This window comes from Meles meles, chromosome 4 (assembly GCF_922984935.1).
Source record: "Meles meles chromosome 4, mMelMel3.1 paternal haplotype, whole genome shotgun sequence".
Lineage (NCBI taxonomy): Eukaryota > Metazoa > Chordata > Mammalia > Carnivora > Mustelidae > Meles > Meles meles.
In genome coordinates, this window is record NC_060069.1 from 162,003,519 (window position 1) to 162,023,124 (window position 19,606).

The 19,606-nt window shown below is 66.6% G+C and overlaps 1 protein-coding gene across 2 annotated transcripts; it reads right to left on the reverse strand.

Moving 5' to 3' along the window:
* Window positions 1-110: 110 nt before the first annotated feature.
* CBS (cystathionine beta-synthase) lies at window positions 111-19,174 on the reverse strand. Of its 2 annotated transcripts, XM_046003362.1 has the most exons (17): window positions 19,032-19,174; window positions 16,424-16,637; window positions 13,343-13,449; window positions 12,843-12,977; window positions 12,582-12,661; window positions 12,355-12,489; window positions 11,894-11,963; window positions 10,507-10,598; window positions 9,590-9,715; window positions 9,183-9,267; window positions 8,149-8,254; window positions 6,935-7,012; window positions 6,697-6,831; window positions 6,071-6,179; window positions 2,627-2,711; window positions 2,175-2,216; window positions 111-864 (listed from the first exon to the last, which is right to left on the reverse strand). In XM_046003362.1, the coding sequence occupies exons 2-17, from the start codon at window positions 16,627-16,629 to the stop codon at window positions 725-727; spliced, it is 1,731 nt and encodes a 576-aa protein (XP_045859318.1). In that variant the 5' UTR covers window positions 16,630-16,637; window positions 19,032-19,174; the 3' UTR covers window positions 111-724. The 2 variants fall into 2 exon arrangements, with proteins under 2 accessions (XP_045859318.1, XP_045859320.1); XM_046003364.1 differs by lacking the exon at window positions 2,175-2,216.
* Window positions 19,175-19,606: the final 432 nt, after the last annotated feature.

The window sequence follows — 19,606 nt, forward strand, 5'->3', positions numbered from 1 at the left end:
GCAGTGCGGCAGAAAGTTACTCGGCCCTAAGCAGGAGAAGAGTCGCCCGCTACGTGTGGGTGAGCTCCGGAAGCGTCGCGCTGAGCCACAGAAGCCAGACACAGAAGGCCGAACCATAGGATTCTGTTTATGTGATGAATTCAGACAGACCCATGAGACACAAAGGTTGGCAGCTGCCAGAGAGGCCAGGGAAGGGACTGGCTACATGACCCCAATAACAGGACGTTTTTAAACCGACTGAATGTTATGGGAACGTCACCTCAATCAGAAAACCCCAGACAAGTCCCTCTGAGCGACCCGGCCCCACGCAGACCCTGCTGCGTGCGAGGGGCATCACACGCACCCCACCTTCCCAGACGCCTTTCTGTTGCTCCCCGTCCTCGGAGGGACCGAGAAAAAGCACCCGCTGCTGCTTCTGCCCACCCTGCTCCTGTTGTCGCGTGCATGCCGCCACCTGGCTGGGCTCTACTCAGATTTTTGCGTTGAAACGGGTTAGAAGAGAGTTAAAGAACGCCGTCTACTCTAACAAACCATAAATAGACGCACAGGGGTAGCCAGGCGTTAACAAAGGGGAATGAACGTTCCCGCCGGCCGCAGGCTCAGCGTCATCCGCCTTCCCTGCTGCCCATCACGGGAGAGCGGAGCCGGGCGGCAGGCAGTCGGCAGTCGTGGGGTGTGCGCTCGGGCTGTCAGAAGCCACAGCGCACGGCCCCCGCAGGTGGCGTCAGAGCTGTACGGTGGCCCCGGCGGGTCCGGACTCTGTCTTCTGCTCCCGCTCCCGAGCAGCCACGAAGTTCAGCAGGTCAATGGCCGTGACGACGCCGAACACCATCTGCCTCTTGCTGGACTTCCCGTCGCTGTGGTCTGAGGACGAACAAGGCGGGAGGGTGTGAAGGCGCCTCAGTGTGCACTCGGGGACACGCGGCCCTGCCACATCCGGGCGCAGCCGGTGCCCAGGAGCGCCCAAGCCGACCCCAACAGCAGCCGTCCTCCGGCACGAGCCATCTGGGCGAAGCCACACAGACTGGGGTCCTGGCTTCTCCCCGCCAGGTCTGCTGGGCCCGACGCCCCGTCTCACTACTTCCTCTGCGGGGCCCCCTCGGTGGCCGGCGCTCGTGTTCTTGCGTGAAGTTCCGACCCGGCCCACACCCACGAACCACACCAGCTCACAGCTCTGGGCTGTCGTCAGACCCGGGTCCCTCTCTCTCGGTGGCTGCTGCACTGGCTGCCAACGGGCAGAGGGTTTGGGGATGGCTAATTCCACGTGTCCACTTCGCTAAGTCACGGGGCGTGCGAGTATTCGGTCAAACGTATTCTGGCCCAGGCGAGCCCAGGTATGTGATGGGTCCGTGCAGTACAGCAGATGCCCTCCCTGGCCTGGTGAGCCCCACCTAATCAGCCGAAGGCCTGAACAGAACACAAAGGCTGATGCCCCCTGAGTCAGAAGTGAAGTTCCTGTCTTTGGACTCAAACTGATATCGGCTCTTCTTGGGCCCTAGGCCTGCCCGCTCACCCTGCAGCCCCTGGGACCTGCCAGCCGCGTCGCGTGAGCCGGTTCCTAACACCGAACCCCTCTCCCTACATCCACACATCCTGGTGTCCCTGGAGAGCCGTGAGCGACACACAGAGGACCGGCAGAGCCGAGGAGCGGGTGGGAAGGGCCCAGGTCCCACCTCTCCGCCCAGCACCACTCTGTGTGGCCTTTGAGAGCAGAGGTCACGGGAGGGGGTCAGGAAGGCACGGGGGGGGGGCACCCCAGGAAGAAACAAGGGGAAGGGCCAGCCCCGTGCACTGCAGGGAGCGCAGGCAAAGGGGGTCTGCAGGCGCCTCTGGGACCCGCCCTCCAGCCCCTCCAGGAGAAACGCGCCCACAGCCGAGGCATGCCACGGGCCACGCGGGCCGTGATGACCGCTCGGCTCTGCCGGCACGGCAGGAAGCGCTGCCGAGTGTGACTCTAAGAAAACTTTACTCCTGGACCCTGAACTTGGACCTCCGGGCTCTTTGTTCTGTTCTGTTTTGTTTTGACCAGATGCTCAGAGAGGAGTAAATGTGACGCTGGGAGGAGGAACCCTTGCGCGCAAGCTCAGGCTCCAGGACGCCGGATGCCCTCCTTTGCCCTCAGAGGCTGCGATTCGGACCCCGAGCCGTCTCCGGGCCGGGCGGGCCGTACATACCTGCGGGCCCCCCCACCACGCCCGACAAGGCCAGGTCCCGTGCTGTGGAGCCAAGGACGGGAGAGGGGTTAGACTCGGGGCCGTCCCGGCCCCAAGCCCAGCCCTCTGTTGGGAGGGGGGGCAGGTTCCAGGCCCCGCCTGATTCTCACCTCCCCAGGCCTCATCGTCCCCAGGACCGGACCGGCCGTCCGAAAGCCCCGTGGCCTCCCCAGCAGTGGACCCCAAGTAGGCCCAGAGGGGGGGGGTCCCTCAGAGCTACAGTGCAAGGCCAGTGAGGGCTGAAGTCGGCTCCCCACCAACTCCCAGATGCCCTTCGAGGGACAAGGGCCTTCCTGCCCCGCACAGCTCACGGCAGGAAGGCGCACGGCACCTGGGGTCGGGCCGTGGCGGCCAGCGCCCCGCAGGGCTCCCTTCTCCCGGTCCCAGCCCAGCCTGGAGCCGGCCCTACTCACACTGGATCTGCTCGTGGACCACCAGGGCGAAGTGGTCCATCTCCAGGATGCGCGAGAGCTGGCCCAGCGGGTCCGTCAGGCGGATCTGGAAGAGAAGCGGGACTCAGCGCCCACAGGGGCGGCCCAGCCACACTCCAACCCGGCCAGAGCCGGAGAGCCGCCGCCCCCGTGGGCGCTGCCTGCCCGGCCGTCCAGTGAAGGCAGCAAAGCCTAGGACAAGTTGGACACCGCCCCAGAAGGCCCCCTGCAGCCCTTTGCTGAGTCACAAATGAAACACAGGATGGAGAGAGCCGCAGAATGCGTGTGAGCAGACACGAAGACGGGCCACCAGTCCCTGGAAAGACACAGGACGTCCTGTACCTAACCCTGCGTGGACGCGGCCGGCAGAGCTTCCCGCGGTCTGATCCCCGTTCAGTCCTGCCATTCTGGGAGAGGTGAAACCGGAGAAAAGACGAGGGGTAAACCGGTGGTGTGGGGGGGCTCACACGCAGTATCGCTCTGCGGGACACCAGCACGGAGGGACCGGTCACAGCCCGGAGACCCCAGGAGACCAAGACGGAACCCCCACCTCAGCCGGCCTTTGCGAACAACGGACATCGGTCATGCATCGCGACAGACGGACTCCAGCACGAGACTTAAGGAGAGGAGATGGGGCGGAGAAAGGGACTGTGGGAACTCAGCGCCGCACTGGGCGCCCGAGACAGAGGAGAACCCGCGGCGAGGAAGGACGAGGACACTCGGGTCCACCTTTCAAACACGAACACAAGCAGACGCGCCTGCGTGTGGCTTCACGGAAGCGTGTTTCCGACAAGACGGGGAATGGAATCAGGGGACTACAGAGTGGACGGAGGATCCAGGAAGGAAAACCAGGAGGGGGACGGACGTCCAGCCATGGCACGGAGACTCTGGTCCTCCGGGGTGGGGGGGCACAAGGCTGGCCCACGGTGGTCCCCATCTCCAGGCCTGTCACCCCGCTCGGTCCACAGCTCACCACCAGCTGACCCCGTACCCAGGTCTAGGCGGGTCCAGCCCCTTGGGAAGGGCTGCCCAGACCCACGTCCCCCCAAGTAGCCAACATCACACCTCAGGAAAGACCTGAGATGAGGTTTCTCGGCCCAAACGCCTGGGAGCCGGGGAGCTACGTGACCTCGCGTCCAGAGGGAAGATGTGTGCCGTCAGCGAGAGGCCTCACTGGCCCCAGACTCTACATTCATTTACAAATCAGTCTGAGGAGGCTGTTCGGGTCGGGGCTCCCTGACCCTGGTGGGGGCTCGTCACACTCGTCCCTCCCGGGGAGACGATGTTCACAGTGATCAAAGGCGACCTCCCTGCGGGTTGAACTCATGCCCTTTGAAAGCTCTTTCCAGTTTTAAGGGGCCCGGAGGCACAGGGGAGCACTGCGAGGTTCTCAGAAGGGGACTTACAGACTGGGCGCCGCGGCCCAGCCCCAAGGGTCACTTGGCGTTAACCACGCACTCGGGTCATCTGTTCACGATCCCAGGAAAGTCCTTCACAGACCTGGACAGTGCCCCGTCCCCACGGCCTCCACGTGGGAGGCCATTCCCTGGGAGGGGCCGCGGGGGCTGGACGACCCTCTCCAGCCACACAGCGAGGGGGTCCCGATCAGATGCGAGCTGCACAAGCCCCGAACTGACTTCCAAACTGGCTGGCCACGCCACAGCCTCGCGGGGCGCCCTTCCCATCTGGCTCCAGTGACGGGGGTGACCTCCCGTGAGAGGACACGTGCTCACGGGGCCGGGCAGAAAGGGTCAGCAGGGCCCCACCATAGCCACGCTGGGCGCCAGGGCAGGCCGAGCACGGCAGCACCGGCCTGCGGGAGCCAAGCGCCCCTGAACGCGCCTCGGCAGGTCCGACGTGACATGGCCGAGACGACCGCAGGGGTCATGGAGAGCCAGGGGGTCGGGGCGGCCACGGCTCACTGCCGGGTGCCTGCGACACGGGTCCCACCCAGGCTTTATCGCGTGGCCCCTGCATTTGCCTCCAGGCAGGATCTGGTCCACGGAAGCCTCGCACGCCTGGCGAAGGACGACATCCTGCCTCCATCCACACCGGCCCCGTGGTGCCCGGAGTGGAGCGGGCACACCAGGGCCCCTTCGTGGTTTGCTCCCACCGGCCCTGCCCAGCATCTGGGTGGCAGGACGCTGGGGTCCCCACAGAGACACTGAGGGTCCTGAAAGCAGCAGAACCCATGGGGGGCCCTGCCCGGGGCTCGGCCGTGCTCTGAAGACAGAGACCTGCCGGCGTGGCCTCTAAAGGAGGGAACAAAACAGACTTAGGTGGCAGGTGGCAGTCCCGCTCTGCCTGCCCGTCCTCAGGCTCTACGAGCAGCGCGCACGCACAGAACCACAGCGGCCACCAGCGCGGAGACCCCCCAGCGGTGAGAGGCGGGGAGCCACGCCGGCCTGCCGAAGGCCACGGCGCGGGGGCAGCCACTCGCCGAGGCAGGAATCAACCCCAAAAGGCCTGAGATGCGGTGGAGCTGGGAGGGGACACACCGCGAGGAGGAAGGGGACAGACCACGTGTGCGGCCCCCTGCGGATGGAGGACAAATCAGGGAGACGTGGGGAAGCAGCCGGACACGTGGCATACGCCACCTGTGAGGACAGGACGGGCGTGGCCTCCGTGGTGCTGGGGGTCAGGGAGCGTGGGAAGTCTTCGGGGTGACTGGTGACGGTGTCCTGTCCCAACTGTGAACTGGGACGTGTAGGACGTGGTCACCGCGTGGCAGTCCCGAGACGGAAGGAGGGAGCTCGACAGCTCGCTTGGCCGCGGGGCCCATGCACGGGCCACCGGTGCTCAGCCGGGCTGGCCAGTCACTTGCGCGGGACACCGGGCTCAGGGGCGTGGGGGCCAGACAGCCTCACGGCGCTCGCGGACAGGAAGCACACTCAGACCGCAGCTGGGGGCTCGGTGGGTCATGAGGAGGGCCAGGCCGGGGCAGCGGGGGTGCTGGTGGTTGGAGGAAGCAGGCGGACCCGGAGGAGAGGGGGTGGGGGTCCAGGCCGGGAGGCGAGCTCTCCTGGGCATGGCGTGGCGAGGGGGGCTCTGCAGGCCCGCCGCCGTGTGCTGGGGGAGGGGAGCTGCACCTTCGTCCCCGGCTTGGGGCCCGACCCCCGATCCCCGGGCCTCTTGCGTGGAACACAGCAGGTGGGGGCCAGAGCGCTCGGGCCACGGCGTGTTGGGGACTGTCTCGGTCTTAGGACACCCACGGGGTCCCCCCAGCCCCGGCACATTCCCAGAACCTTCCAGTTCTTGCTGGACAATCGGGCGCACCAGGTGTTCCTCACGAGTGTGCCCAGGAAAGGCGTGGCCTGCGTTATGGGACAGTCGTGCCCCCCGAGGCCAAGCAGGCTCCCGAACCCCGGGGGGCCACACCGTGCCCTCCAGGCGGCGTCTCCGCAGCTGGCCCAGCGGCGCCCGTACCTGCTGGAACTGCTTGTACAGGACTTTCCGAACCTGGTCCGACGGCTGAACCTTCCCGGCGAGCAGGGACGACAGCATGTTGCCCAGGGTCACCATCCCCAGGATCGCCCTGGAGGGTGGGGGGCAGACTCAGGGTCAGGGCTCGGGGCAGGTACCCCTTCCTTCCCCAGGGCAGAACATGTCTGAGGTCGCCCTCGGCGTCAGACGGTGCCCTCTGGCCAAAGGCGCAAGTCCTCTCGGACCTCGGCCAGCACGAGCAGGGCGTGCGGGGGGCAGACTGTGCAAACCGGCCGGTCTCCTGGGGGCTTCCGTTCTGATCAACACCGAGGCCGCCCCCCAGGACCTGGACTCCCGGGGCAAGCGTGGGGTTGTCTTGGGAGCCTGTGCACGCGGGTCACCTGTGCGTGGCCTACCAGGCCTGGCGTGCCCCACCTGCCCCGGGGCGCACAGCGAGAGCGCCACGGGGCAGGAGGGCCCCGGCCGCAGGGGTGCACGTGGCCCGCTCCCCGCCTCGGTGGCTGCGCAGCAACTGCTCGTCCGCCACCGCCCACCCGTCGGCGTGGGTCCCCGCGGCCGCCCTGTCCCGCAGTGAGGAGTGCAGTCCCCGCTGGGGGTCGGACACTGACCCCGACTCGTCGACCACGGGCACCTGGTCGAAGCCCTTCTCGCGCAGGATCTCGATGGTGTGCTCGCAGGTGACCGTGGGCAGCACAGTCAGCGGCGCCGACAGGCTCAGCTCCTGAACCCGGAGATGCCACCACCTGAGCGACAGCGCAGGGCGGGCCGTGAACCGGGGCACGGGAGGCAGGGACCAGGAGCACGTGCCCTGCGGTCACACGGGGCCTTGGGGGGGTCGGTCCTCACCACGGCTTGGTCACCGTGAAGTCCTCCTCCTTCAGGAAGCCCTTCTGCAGCATCCACTTGTCGCTCAGGAACTTGGACCTGCGGGCATCGTGAGGTCACCAGGGTCTGCACGGAGGGTCTCACTGCCCTTCTGCCCACACGAGGGGGACCCGGGCGCCCAGAGAGACCAGCACGCCCCGCCGGATGCCACAGTCCAGCAGAGATCCCACCGCGGCCGAGGCTGCAGGGTGAGGGGGACCCCGTGGGGACCCGGTGGGAGAGCTGGACAAGCAGCGACCCGACCCGTGTCTGCGTCTGAACGAGCACAGGACACAGTAGTCCCGTCCCCGGACCTGGGCCAGCAAGCCCCTCGCGGCCCCAGGGTCACCTCCTCCCCAGCCCACTCCCAGTCCCACTCGGGGACAAAGGGAGTGCGACCCTCCTGGGGGTGAGGGACACCGGCCGCACCACGGGCACCTCATGCATTCACCCCGCCCACACCCGCCCCCCCCACTCCCCTTCAGACTTGGTCGCACATGCGGCAGACGAGCTCACGGAGTCGGACACCCCTCCTGACCGGGGCGGGTGAGCCGCCCAGCTCGGGGCCATTTGGCCTCAGGAGCCCAGACGTGACTCAGGCCGCCCCCGGGAGAGCACCAGGGACACGTACCCCAGCTCCCGGGCTGCGGAGCATAGGGTGAGGGTCTGGTGGGCGGAGGGGGCGTCTCTAGATCTCTGCCCCCCACAAGCCCGCCGCAGAGCGCACCAGCCCGGGGCCATCAGCCGGGCCTACGGTCTGCAGAGTCGGGACACAAAGTGAAGGGGCCTCGGAGGCCACTGGTCACACGTTCCGCACCAGATCCCACGGGGCCATCTGAGCCCCACACTGGGAGCGCCTCGGCCCGAGGCTGGACGGAGGCAGGGGAGCGCGGAGGGCCGCAGGGAGGCGCGGTCACGGCCGCTGGACCCCTCCTCCCTCGACAGGTGCTTTAGGCCCAGACTGTAAATGCGTCTAGAAGATGGGGGGGGGGGACGAGCTGGGAGGCAAAACCACGGACTCCTGAGACCCCAAGGGGCCCCCAAGGGCCAGGAGGGAGGACACAGGGCCTGCGGGTGTCGCACAGGCCCCCACCCCGCCACGCTCTGCCTGCGGACGTCAGGGGAGGCTCGGCGGCCGGCCCGAGCGCGGCCGGGAAGGCCGGGGCGACCCGGGCGGGCGAGGGGGCGCGTCTCACATGTAGTTGCGCACAGAGTCAGGCAGGATCACCACGCAGCGCTGGCCCTCCCGCAGCTCCCGCGCCGCCTTCACGGCCACCGACACGGCGCTGCCCGCGCTGCCTCCTGCGGAGTGGACCGTGAGCCCGTGAGCCCGTGTGCCCGGCACGCTCTGTCGGGCTCTGCCTCCGCGGAGAGCGCCCGCTTCTCAGGGCCCCCGCCCTCCTCTCTTACCACCGAGCTCTGTGTGGGCCCAGGCTTCCCTCACTCGGCCCTGCCCCAGGGAAACCCTGAGACCCGTGGTGGCTTTCACAGAGCACGTGCACTGCCTGTCCCCCCCCCCCCAAGCCCCTGGGGGTCAAAACCACTGCTTCCCTCGGGGGCCTTTGAGAGCTGCTGGAGTGTCCTCCCACCTCCCTCTGCCCCGTGCCTTGTGACAGATGCCCTCCAGCCTCTCCAGGGCGTTCCCAGCACCTCTCCTGCCGGAGGCTCCCGTCGAGAGAAGCCCCGAGAAGCCCCGAGAAGCCCCGGCTCCAAGTCAGTGAGGGGCTTGATTAGAAACACAAGTGTCCCAAGAGCCTTGGCCTCGCCCCCAGAACAGCCCAGCACGGCTGATGGCACCACCAGGGCTCTTCTCACAGGGTGCGGGACACAGGTGGAGGCAGACGCCCGGGGCACGCCCGGACCCCGGTGCCTACTTTCCCAGGAGCTCGATGGCAACTTCCTCTCCCGTCAGGCTACTGGGGTCTGCTGTGTCCCCAGGCCCCTCACCGCTCACGCTGCCCCTGATCTGCGCGCCATGTCCCTGTTCTCAGCAAGACCGTTCCGCAGAGAGCACAGAGCACGTGGGGACCCCGGAGCACCCGCCCAGAGCTCCACGCTCCCCGGCCTCCTGCCCTCGCGCCAGCACGATGCCCACCGAGCACTGAAGGGCGGGCGGGCGGCACCTGAGAAGCCCGGCTGCCGCCTCCCACAGCCCCAGGAGGAGGGCGTCTCTCGCACCCTGGACTGGAAGCGGGCAGAGGGCCAGCCCACTCCCCCGCGCCCAGCTCACCGCACAGCAGACCCTCCTGCGCGATCAGCATGCGGGCGAAGGCGAAGGCCTCCTCGTCATTGCTCTTGAACCATTGATCCACCACCTGCGGACGGGACGGGACCGAAGGCCTGGAGGGGTGCGGCCCGCCCCCTGCATCCCCGTATGTCCCCACGGGCCCAACCCAGACCCTCTCAAGAGCCTCATCTGGCGTCCGGACGGGCACACAAAGCTGGGTCTGACCGGCCACGTCCACGTCCGCGCCCAGCAAGGCCACGGCACACACCTGAACGGTGCAGCCGGTTACCCGGCCTTGACGCCAAGACCATGCTCCCTTCCTGGCGCCCCCTCCGTACGAAGGCCGGTCCAAGGGCGCCCGACGTGGAGGGCTGGAGCCCCTTACGGGGAGGCAGCCCGGCTCTACCTACCGACCGGTCCAGCACCGTGGGGATGAAGTCATAACCGATCCCCTCCACCTCGTACATGGTCTGCTCGGTCTGGTTCAGCTCCTCGGGCTCCGCGAGGATGGAGCCCTCAGGATCCACCCCGATGATCTGCAGAGCGGGCAGCGTTGGGGCCTGAGCTGTGCACAAGTCCCATCCCGCCAGGCCTGGTTCTCACCCAGGTGGCCGATCCCGACCCTAGCAAGCCCTGGATAAAGATCAGCCCCTGGGGCAACGGCCTCCTTCCCAGGCCTCGGGCTGAGCTGGAAAGCCAGAACCCACACCCCCAGCCTTGGGCAGATTCCACAGTAAACATTCACTCGGGGCACTGAGAGGGGCTGACATTCGGGGGAAGGAGCCTCCCAGGGGAGAACCTGGTAGCAAGGCGCCCCAGGAAAGCGCTGACTGCCTGTGGGGACAGCTGAAGCCTGGGAGGCCTAGAGGGCAGAGAACGAACCACTCGTTGGATGTTTCTATAAGCCCCTCCCCAGGCCCGGGCCAAACCCTAAACCCAGATGCCCTCCCAGGTGCGGCACATTGGCACCTGAGCCTAAGAGCTTAGAGCTTCTGGAATAGTCCTTGGAGGCCACCCAAGCCAACCGTCCGCCCCCAGACGGGCACGTAGGTCTGGGCACGTAGGTCATGGGCCACTCCTGGACCGGCCCAGACATGCGCACCGTCCGGGACACAAGGCTGGAAGCAGGAACGGAGGAACTCTCAGCCCTAAAGCAGAGGCCGCTCTGGGGGCCGGATGCCTGGACGCCTGACGGGTCGGGTCCGCCTCCAGCGGTGGCCGAGGCGGCAGGGGGGAGACGCGCCCACGTCGGGGCCTGCATCAGGGGGCAGGGCCGGCGCCCACATGCCCCCACCTCCCGCCCGTCCGCAGCCCCCGGGCCACTCGCCTTGCACCCCGGGCACTTCTCCTTCAGCTTCCTGGCGACGCCGGTGATGGTGCCACCCGTGCCCGCCGAAGCCACCAGCATGTCCAGCTTCCCTGGTGGGAGAAGCTGCGTCAGGGGAACATCCCCGGGCCACGACCCAGCCTGCCCACCCGCCTTTTCCTTTCCTTAAAACTTGAGACAGAGCACACACGCAAGAACGGGGAGCAGCAGACGCAGAGGGAGAAGCAGGGTCCCCTGTGAGCAGGGGGTCGGCATGGGGCTCGATCCCAGGCCCCCGGGGTCATGACCTGAGCCGAAGGCAGACGCTTCACCGACGGAGCCACCCCCGCGCCTGCTAACGGGTGAAAACCTAACCCAAGTGAGGGCGGTTATGGAAAAGTTCCAGAGAAACATTCTCGTGTTTCAACAGCCTTTCATTACAGCCGGATCTCTGAAAGCATTCACGGCGAGTGACCCCGGGGGCTTCACTCCAGTGTGTGCTGGCGACCCACGGCCACGGCAACCCCGAAGTGGCGTGTGTCCCTCCGCGGAGGCTGCCCCTGGGGGCCCGGGCCCGGGGGCGGCTGAGTCCATCTGGGGACGGGACTAAGGGAACCGAGTTACAGAGGAGACAGAGGACATCCCTGAGGCTCGGCTCCAACATCCCCCGCTCTCAGCCTGCTGAGGGGCGAGCTCCGGCGGCCGCAGACAAGTCTGCGTGGGCACGCATGCCGGGGCAGACGCGGGTTTTTGCCAAGGGACAGGGTGACCCAATGCTTGGAGCTCGCCGCCTGGCTCCTGGGCTCAGAACGCGGCTGCACGGAAGCCCACGCCAGCACCAGACTCCGAGCAGAAACCCAGCGGGGCCCAGCGCCCCGCAACGCCTCCCTCAAGTGTCTTTGGGAAACGGCCCGTCAGCAAACACTGCCACACCCCCTTGGGGCCTTGGCTCTGAGCGTGTGGAAAGGCTCCGAGGAAGCTCCCGTCCGTCCGTGAGGTAAGGAAACCAACCCCAGCTGCCACCACCCGTTCAGATCGGGGCTCGATGTCAAGTGCCCTGCCACAGCGTGAGCCTGGGGACGTGTCCAGCCCTTGCCGGGGACACACACGCTCCCTGAGCTCGGGAGCCCCTACACGTCTGGAGGACGGCCCGCTGGGCACACAAACAGGACTGCTCGTGTCTGGGGTTAGACAAGAGGCAAAGGCAAAGTCCAAAAAAGCACACCGGAGGGAGAAAACCTCTCTAGGGAGAGGCTCAGCAGAGCATGTCACAGAGCCAGGGCATCTGAGCTGGGTTTTGAAGGATGAATAGGAGTTTGCCAGGGAGAGGGTAAGGGACTCGGACACTGCCAGGCAAGCAGGGGTAGAAGCCGCAGAGACGGACTGCGGGGCGGGACAGGGTACGCACCCTCACACTGCTGCAGGATCTCCTCGGCGGTCGTGTCGTAGTGAGCAAGGGGGTTGCTGGCGTTGCGGTACTGTGCAAAGACGGCGAGGTCAGACACACTAGGGGCTACAGCCACAGCGCGGGAGGTGCACGGCTCAGAGCCGGGACGCTCCCGGGAGCTCGGGTGACGGGGGCCACAGCACGGGCCGTTTTGGGAACCTCCGCAGGCACAGAACACAAAATCCCATCTCCGGGAGCCCCGGGAGGGAAGCGAGTGACGCAGAGAGCGTCCAGAAAAAAGGGTTTTGTGCGTTTTACACCCACACGGCACTTCCAGGGGCCCCCCACACAGGCCGTTCCAGCCCAGGGCCTGACCAGCCGAGACGCCCCTGCCTGCGGGCCAGGCACCCCTGCGGCCAGTGCGCCCTGTCCCCAGAGTCCCTGCCTCCGAGGGCACGCCCGCCCCCGGCCCCCAGCCTCACCTGGTCCAGAATGTGAGAATTGGGGATCTCGTTTCGGAGCCTCCACGCCACCCCCACGTGCGACTCAGGGGAGTCGAATCTGGCGGTGGTGGGTGTCCTCACAATCTCCGCCCCCAGGGCCCGCAGCACGTCCACCTGCAGAGGAACACAGAGGCCTGCACGTCCCCGACCCTGCAACCAGGACTGGCATGCAGGGGCGGCCCCGGGGGGAGGACCCCTGCCCCCACCTTCTCGGTGCTCATCTTCTCGGGCATCACGATGACGCAGCGGTAGCCTTTCACGGCAGCAGCCAAGGCCAGGCCGATCCCTGGGGATGGCGGGGTGCGGGGTGAGGGGGCGCCCCTGCTGGTCCTGGGGCCACACCCCCTCCCCTGACAGGAGCAGCTGGTGCAAACGGTCGAGGGACGAGGCCAGCCACACAGGCCAGCATGCACCAGCGGGTTGTCGCCCTGGGCCAGGGGACCCTCCCGGCCTGTCCCAACACTCACCGGTGTTCCCGGACGTCGGCTCAATGATGGTGTCCCCGGGCTTCAGAGTTCCAGCCCGCTCGGCGTCCTCGATCATCCGCAGGCTGATCCTGTCCTTCACGCTCCCGCCCGCGTTGAAGAACTCGCACTTGGCCACTGGGAGCCAAGGATGGATCAGGAGAGGAGGAGGCCCTGCCCCCACCGATCCCCCCACCGATCCCCACCCCCGTGCTCTGATACAGCCCAATGTGGGGACAGAAACGGTCTCTGCTGATTCTGCAAACCAGCCCCTCTCCGTTCCCACCTCCGCCTGCACCTGGAGGAGGGCTGGTCCCCTGGGACACTCCCTCCTGCCTCCACCGTTGGCCCCACGGTCCCTCCCCTGAAGGAGACAAAGGCCCCTGAGGAGCCCCTGCTGGGTGACGGGCCAGGAAAAGCCCCCGTAGGGGGGTCCGGGGGTCCACCCCCCCATCCCTGTGCTCCCCGAACCAACCACAGGACAGAGGACACCAGGCACTCACGGAGCTCACACTTTAAGCCAAACTTCTTCCCAATCTTGTTGATTCTCACCATGGGGGTGTCCCCAATTTTCTTCAGGATATCTGGCAAGATTTTGGGGGATTTTGCCCTAAAATGGAGGAGTCCATGATTATCCAGTCTCGTCTTGGCAGTCTGGCACGTTGTCTTCAGTAAGTCAAGAAGCAAATCGAAGAACGGGGTTTCCTGGGATCCGAGTGAAGACTGAATCCACACACAGGGTGAAGGCCACAGGCACTCTCACACCCGCGCGGGCACACACACCACAGGAGGACACGCACAAGCCCTGCCTGGAGCTTGGCTCGGGGTCAGCTGCGTCAAGGTCATGTCCTCGGCAGCAGGGGTCACAGGGTGGCCGGGCGCAGGGACGCAGGACCCCTCTGCAGGGTTTCTGCAACTTCTCACGTTACGTTATTTCCCGATAAGGACACTGAAGGACAGCACTGACTTTGACGAGGTCCCGCTCGATCCGTTCGGGACGTCTTCTCTGGGGACCCTCACCTCCTTCCCTCTCTCAACCCAAGCCCCAGGATTCCTGCTTTTCCTTTCCTCGATGAACGCACTGATGCAGACCCAGAGCCCCAGGGCCCCCGGGGCTGCCGTCTGCCCATCAGGCCGGGGACGGTGGCCGTAAAGGGCTCGTACCAGGCACCTGGTGCCATCTAGAAAATGCCAGGCCCCGGCGGTGTGAAGTACCATGCTCAAAACCAAACCACAGCGACCGTGGAGAAGTCCCTGGTGCCCCTGGGGTCAAGGTCAGGATGAATTCCGAGGCAGACCTCCAGCTCAGTGCGGGTTTCCCTATCATGGACCTGCTGTCTCCCTTCACATCCGGGCGACTGGCTGCCTATCCCCATTCTCCACCTGGTGACAGGGGACGGGCGGGTGTGGACAGCCCAGCTGGCGTGGGTGTGCAAACCAGGATACGTGCACTTCCTGAAGGGCCCCCACGAACCTTCCTCCATCCCTACCCTCGGGGACCGGTGCCGACTCCGCCCCTCCTCCTGTCCGCGCCACGGTGTGCTCGCCCAGCGTTCACCTGGGACATGCCCCACAGACCCAAGTTTCCAGAGACGCAGCCGCTTCCTACAGCCCTGGCTCTCACGCACATTCTGGGGTTCTCAGACGCAGCAGGTCCACTGCTCCAGGAACCTGCCGTGGCCAGATTCCTGGCCCCACGCCCAGCACCCGCGGGCCCTGCTTCCCGGGGGGTCCAGAAGCCCTAAGGAGGCAGCATTCCAGCCTGGGGGCCTGGACAAGCCGGAACCAGCCTCCCACTGCAGCCTTCCAAGAGGCTTAGAGGACACCCCCTGGGGCGAGCTCCACAGAGAGACGCCTCACAGATGTGCGGCTGAAGGGCGAGCCTGGCTGGGGGCCCAGGGCTCCTGACCTTGGCCTGGGAGGGAGGCCAGGACCTCAGCGTGAGGCCGGGGGCTGATTCATCAACTAGCCAAAGGCGCAGAGGTAAACAGCCACCCCTGAATCACCCTGCCCCGGGCAGGGGCTGAGGCCCACCCTCTCTGGGCAGGAGAACCTGGGTTCCTGACTCAGCACCAGGCCTTGGGGGCAAACCCCGCCCCCCAGAAGCTTGGCCAAGGTGAGCAGCCTGGGAGCCCGAGAGAGAACCGAGCAGGGAGGAGCCTGGAGGCCTTCGGGAGGGTAACCCCACAGCATCTTCAGGTAAACCACACCCCTCACAGCTGCGCCCACCCTGGCCCTCTTCCCAAGCCCATTCCACCTGGGAACCATCTAGAATCCCCTCCCCCGATGTCCCTGCGGCTTCGGTCCATCCAGACACCGCCTCCCCCCCACCCAGCCACAGCACACCGGCGCCCTCACCCGAGGCTCCCCGAGCTCCACGGGCCCCGGGTCCCTGGGGTCTTGCATTCTCCCGGCGTGTCAGCCCCAACACCCTCGGAACTCTGGGCCTGAGCTGGAACGAGCGTCCCGGGGGACGCCGTTTTTAGGGGACGGATCAGCTGGTCTGTGAGACGCAGGTCTAACACTGTCTCACCACCTGGGAGAGCATCCTTTCCACCCCCCCCGCTTTCGGAGTTGGAGCTCGGGAGCCTGCAGGAACCGGGGTCTCTCTCTGCTGCCCCCCCCCACCCTGCCACGCCGCGGCTGACCCCAGCAACCATGCCCCAGCCTCGCAGCCCGTCTGCCCACAGCTGGGCTTTGCCTGGGACATGAGGGCTCATCCCGTCGCAGCGGCCAATGTGGCCCCCTCCACTCCCCGCCCTGAGACTCGTCTGTTTGTGGCTTCTGGGACATTCTCCGTCTCTGTCAGCTGAGGCCTGCGCTCCCTGCAGCCCTCACTTCTGATGTTCAAACCGGGGATCACGAGCGCTGGTCCAGCAGCATCCCCGGGACAAACAGCACACCCCCGGGGGCACATCCCCGGACCTACCTGTCCCGCTGCGGGGAGGTTATACCGACACGAGACAACCCTGGGGTTTAGCGGACTCAGCTTTTATCCTGGGACAGGGACTTCTGTCCTTTTTTTCCCTTTCCTACAGACAGATCTCCTGCACCTACAACACGTCACAGGTATCGTGGGTTTTCGTTAAAGACAGAGTTTTCTACGGACAGTTCTTCACACGAGATCGTCACAAACATCCAAGAACTCAACATGTCTCCATGCGACAGCCTCGGCCCAACCACGAAGAGTTCCGGGGCAGGAAACTATTTCCCGATCAGAAGCGTTCATCACCTGCTGCAGAAAAGCGCAGGCCTGTTCCTAATGACCAACACCTGCGGGCTGGCCTCCCACACGAGGGGGCACCCCGTGCGATGGGGCAGGAAACGTCTCCCCCACGGGTCGCTCCAAGTCTGTGGCTTGTTACGGGCTCAGCGCCGACCCTCGCTGCGCACGGTCTAGGTGCCGGGCTACCGAGCAGACAAGCCCGGGCCTCTCTGAGCCTCGGCCCACTCCCCACGACGGTGCCCCCGCCCCAGCTCACCGCCCCTCTGGAGGGATTTCGAGGGGGGACCACAACTCAGGCCAGGGGGCTCCCAGGAAACCAAGTCCTCCCTTCCACGGCCAACTGTCCCCGGGCACTTACAAGGCGGCATGGTGATGCGGAGAGTCGGAGACGGGCCTGCCCAGCTGCCAGGAGCACCTGCTTGGGGCATCGGGACGGATCCACAGGCGTTCCTTGGCTTCTTTGTCCCCCGGGTGCCCCTTCTCCAGGCTCCTTTTCCCCAGCTGTGCCCCTGAGAGGTGGGGGCATGCCGCGCACCCGTCTGCTTGGGGCGTCTCGAAAGGCATGCTGGGATCTGCCGAAGGGAGGGGACAGAGTCCGTTCAGGCCGTTTCTAAACACCTGCCGTCAGACCTGGGGGGTTCGGCTCAGCTGGTCCCCCTGGGGCGGGGGGATGGGAATGAGTACGAGTTTGAACTGCAGCCCCGGGCGCTCCCCAAGACGTTAACACAGACCCACCGTGCGGGTCGGCGCCCCCCTCCCAGGCACAGACCGACCCCGGCGACCGGGAAGGGGGTGTCTGGGCACCGCATCCGTGGCAGTGCGGCTCGCCGCGGGCGACCACGCCAACGAGACGGATGTCGGCATCCCCACAAGATAGAAATATTACTGGGTCATGAAAAAGCAATAAAGTTTAAAATCTCTTCTCAATATAAGGGCACATGGGGGAAAAAAAGAGTTCCTATGTGGAGGTGACGGTATCTTGACTGTGACTGTCAAACCTGAACACAAAGTTGTAAAAATGGCTTCGAATGGCATCCATAGGGCAGGTTCGGCGGGGTGGGGGGGGTGATCTGGGCCGCCGGGGTGGCTCAGTGAAGCGTCTGCCTTCGGCTCAGGTCATGATCTCGGGATTCTAGGATTGAGCCCCATGTCCGGCTCTCTGCTCTGCGGGGAGCCTGCTTCTCCCTCTCCCTCTGCCTGCCTCTCTGCCTATTTGTGATCTCTGTCAAATAAATAAAATCTTAAAAAACAAAAACAAAACACTCTGGAATCCTGTGGGTTTGGAAAAGTCCCTGCCAGAAGCTCATGGTAGGGGACGTGGCTCCGGGCCGTCTCTCCTCTGGGAAGCGGGAGGGACCCCAGATCCCAGCCGTGCTCGTCTCTGCTCCCCAAGAGCTCTGTAGGGCAGTTCCGCTGTGAAAAGGCTGGGGGCCCTGGGGAACTGGGCTGAAGCTGGGCACAGGGTTCCTCCCATGTGGGTGCAAATCCGCTCCCCTGCTCCCTTTCTCCTCTGGAGCTCACCTGGCCAGGTGATGGGCGAGGGCAGAGGCCGCCCCAGCTGGGTCTCTTTCCCCCAGAGCAGGTGGCCTGATGTAGCCCAGCCTAGTGGCTCCCCACAGACACCCAGGCCAGAGCCTGCCAGCAGGGGGTTAAGAGGATCAGGACCCTTTGCAAGTCACACGCCTTGAGAATCCTGGAGGAGAATCCCTCCAGGATTCTCAAGGCCGAGGCTCCCCCCAAGGCTGGGGCATTCTGGGAGAAACCAGCTCCCCGCTGTCCTGCCCCGCGGCATCCTTAGAGCGGTGGTTCCTTCAAGGGGACCACGGACTTCTACAGGGGTCAGATCTTCCCTGAACCCACTCGAGGATCTCCTTCTTTCTCCTTTTGGAAAGACCTAAGCAGAACAGCGCCTGTTCCCAGGCAGTCGCCGGAGTTGGCTGTGGGCAGGTGACCGGCATCTTGCAGAAGCCGCTGTCACCAACGTCGCTCCCCGTTAGGGGCCGGCAGCGCCCCGGCCCAGTAGGCGCGTGCTGGGCCGCAGGACTGCCGGTCTGGCCACCCGCGCCTCCTTTCTGGCGACTGACCTCGCCTGGCGCAACCTACCGCCCGGTAGGAGCCGCTGCGTCCCCTGATGGAAGCCGAGCGAGTGTCCGCGCCCCCAACAGCACTGGGTCGGTCCGAACCCGCGGGCCGACGCACGTGCGTCCTGCGGAGGCGGCTTCACCTGGCGCCGCCCGGCGGGCTCCAGCCTCACCTTAAACCGCAAGACACCCCTCCCCCCCCACCCCGGTCAGGACCGCCCGTGTGCACCCCGTGCTCTGCAGACGCGCACCAGCCGGCCCCGTGTTTGGGGGTGGGGGTGGGGGTCGGGGTGGTCAGGGTCAAGGGCGCAGGGGGTGCTGAACTCTCAAAGTGTGTGTTCGGGTGGGAGAGCGAGGCCCGGAGGGACAGTCCGGCGTACGCACGCCCAGGTCACCAGGCGTCCCCGCCCCTCGCCGCCCCACTCCCCAGTCCGGCCGTCCGCCTCGCTTAGGGTTCGGGGAAGTGGGGGTTTCAGGGCATCCTCCCCCCACCCCGCGTCCCCTCCCCCCGCGGACACCCGCACCTCCGTCAATATTGACTCCCGCCTCCTACAACTGGGGAAGGAGCATTTGCGAAACAGCCCTTTCCCGTCCAAAAAATGCAGCGAAAACTCAGTGATCGCGCCCCGCCCCGCCCCCACCCCATTCGCTCCACAGCCACGGGAGTCGGGGCGCAGGCCCGGGGCCGCGGCGGCACCCACAGTTTCACGAGCGCCCCGACGCGCGGGAGCGGGGCGGTCCGGGGTGCGGGACGCCAGCCCCGCTCGCCGCGTGCGGCTGGAGATGATGCAACTGGGGGGGGGGCGATCCGGACCCCCGACCCGGGACCCCAGCCCGAGCCTCCGGCCCAGCGGCGGAGCGGGTCTCGGCCCGGCGGGCGCTCACCTGGACCGGGACGCGGGAAAGCGGCGCGGGGCGGGAGCGACCGTGCGCGGGAGCTGCGGGCACGACTCTGCTCACCGAAGCCGGGAACCTGGACCTGCGGGACCCCGCGGCCGACGGTGCGCGCAGGCGATTGGCCGAGAGGCGGGGGCGGGGGCCGGCGCGCGGCCAATCCCGAGTGCGGAGCGCCCCGCCCGCAGCCGCGCTTGTTCCCGCCCCTCCCTCTCGCCGCACCCCTCTCCCGCCCCCAACTCCCTGCCCCCTGCCCAGCCGCGGGCCCGGGACCCCGCCCCCACCCCCGCTGCAAGGCCGCGAGGCCGGAACCCGCCCCCAACTCCCCGCGCCCACTGGCCAGGCGCCGGGCCAGGACCCCGCCCCCTCCCCCGCCCCCAGGTCTCCGCCCCACTGGCCTGGCGCCTGGCCAGGACCCGGCACCCGGGCTCTGGCTTCCCCGAGGCGGGGTACCCGGGACTGATTTCTGCCCCCCGTGGTGCAGGTGCCCCGCGGACCCAGAGCCTGCCCTCGGAGACTGTCCGCGCGGTCCGGGGACTGGGAAGGAACCGGAGCTCTCCGGAAGC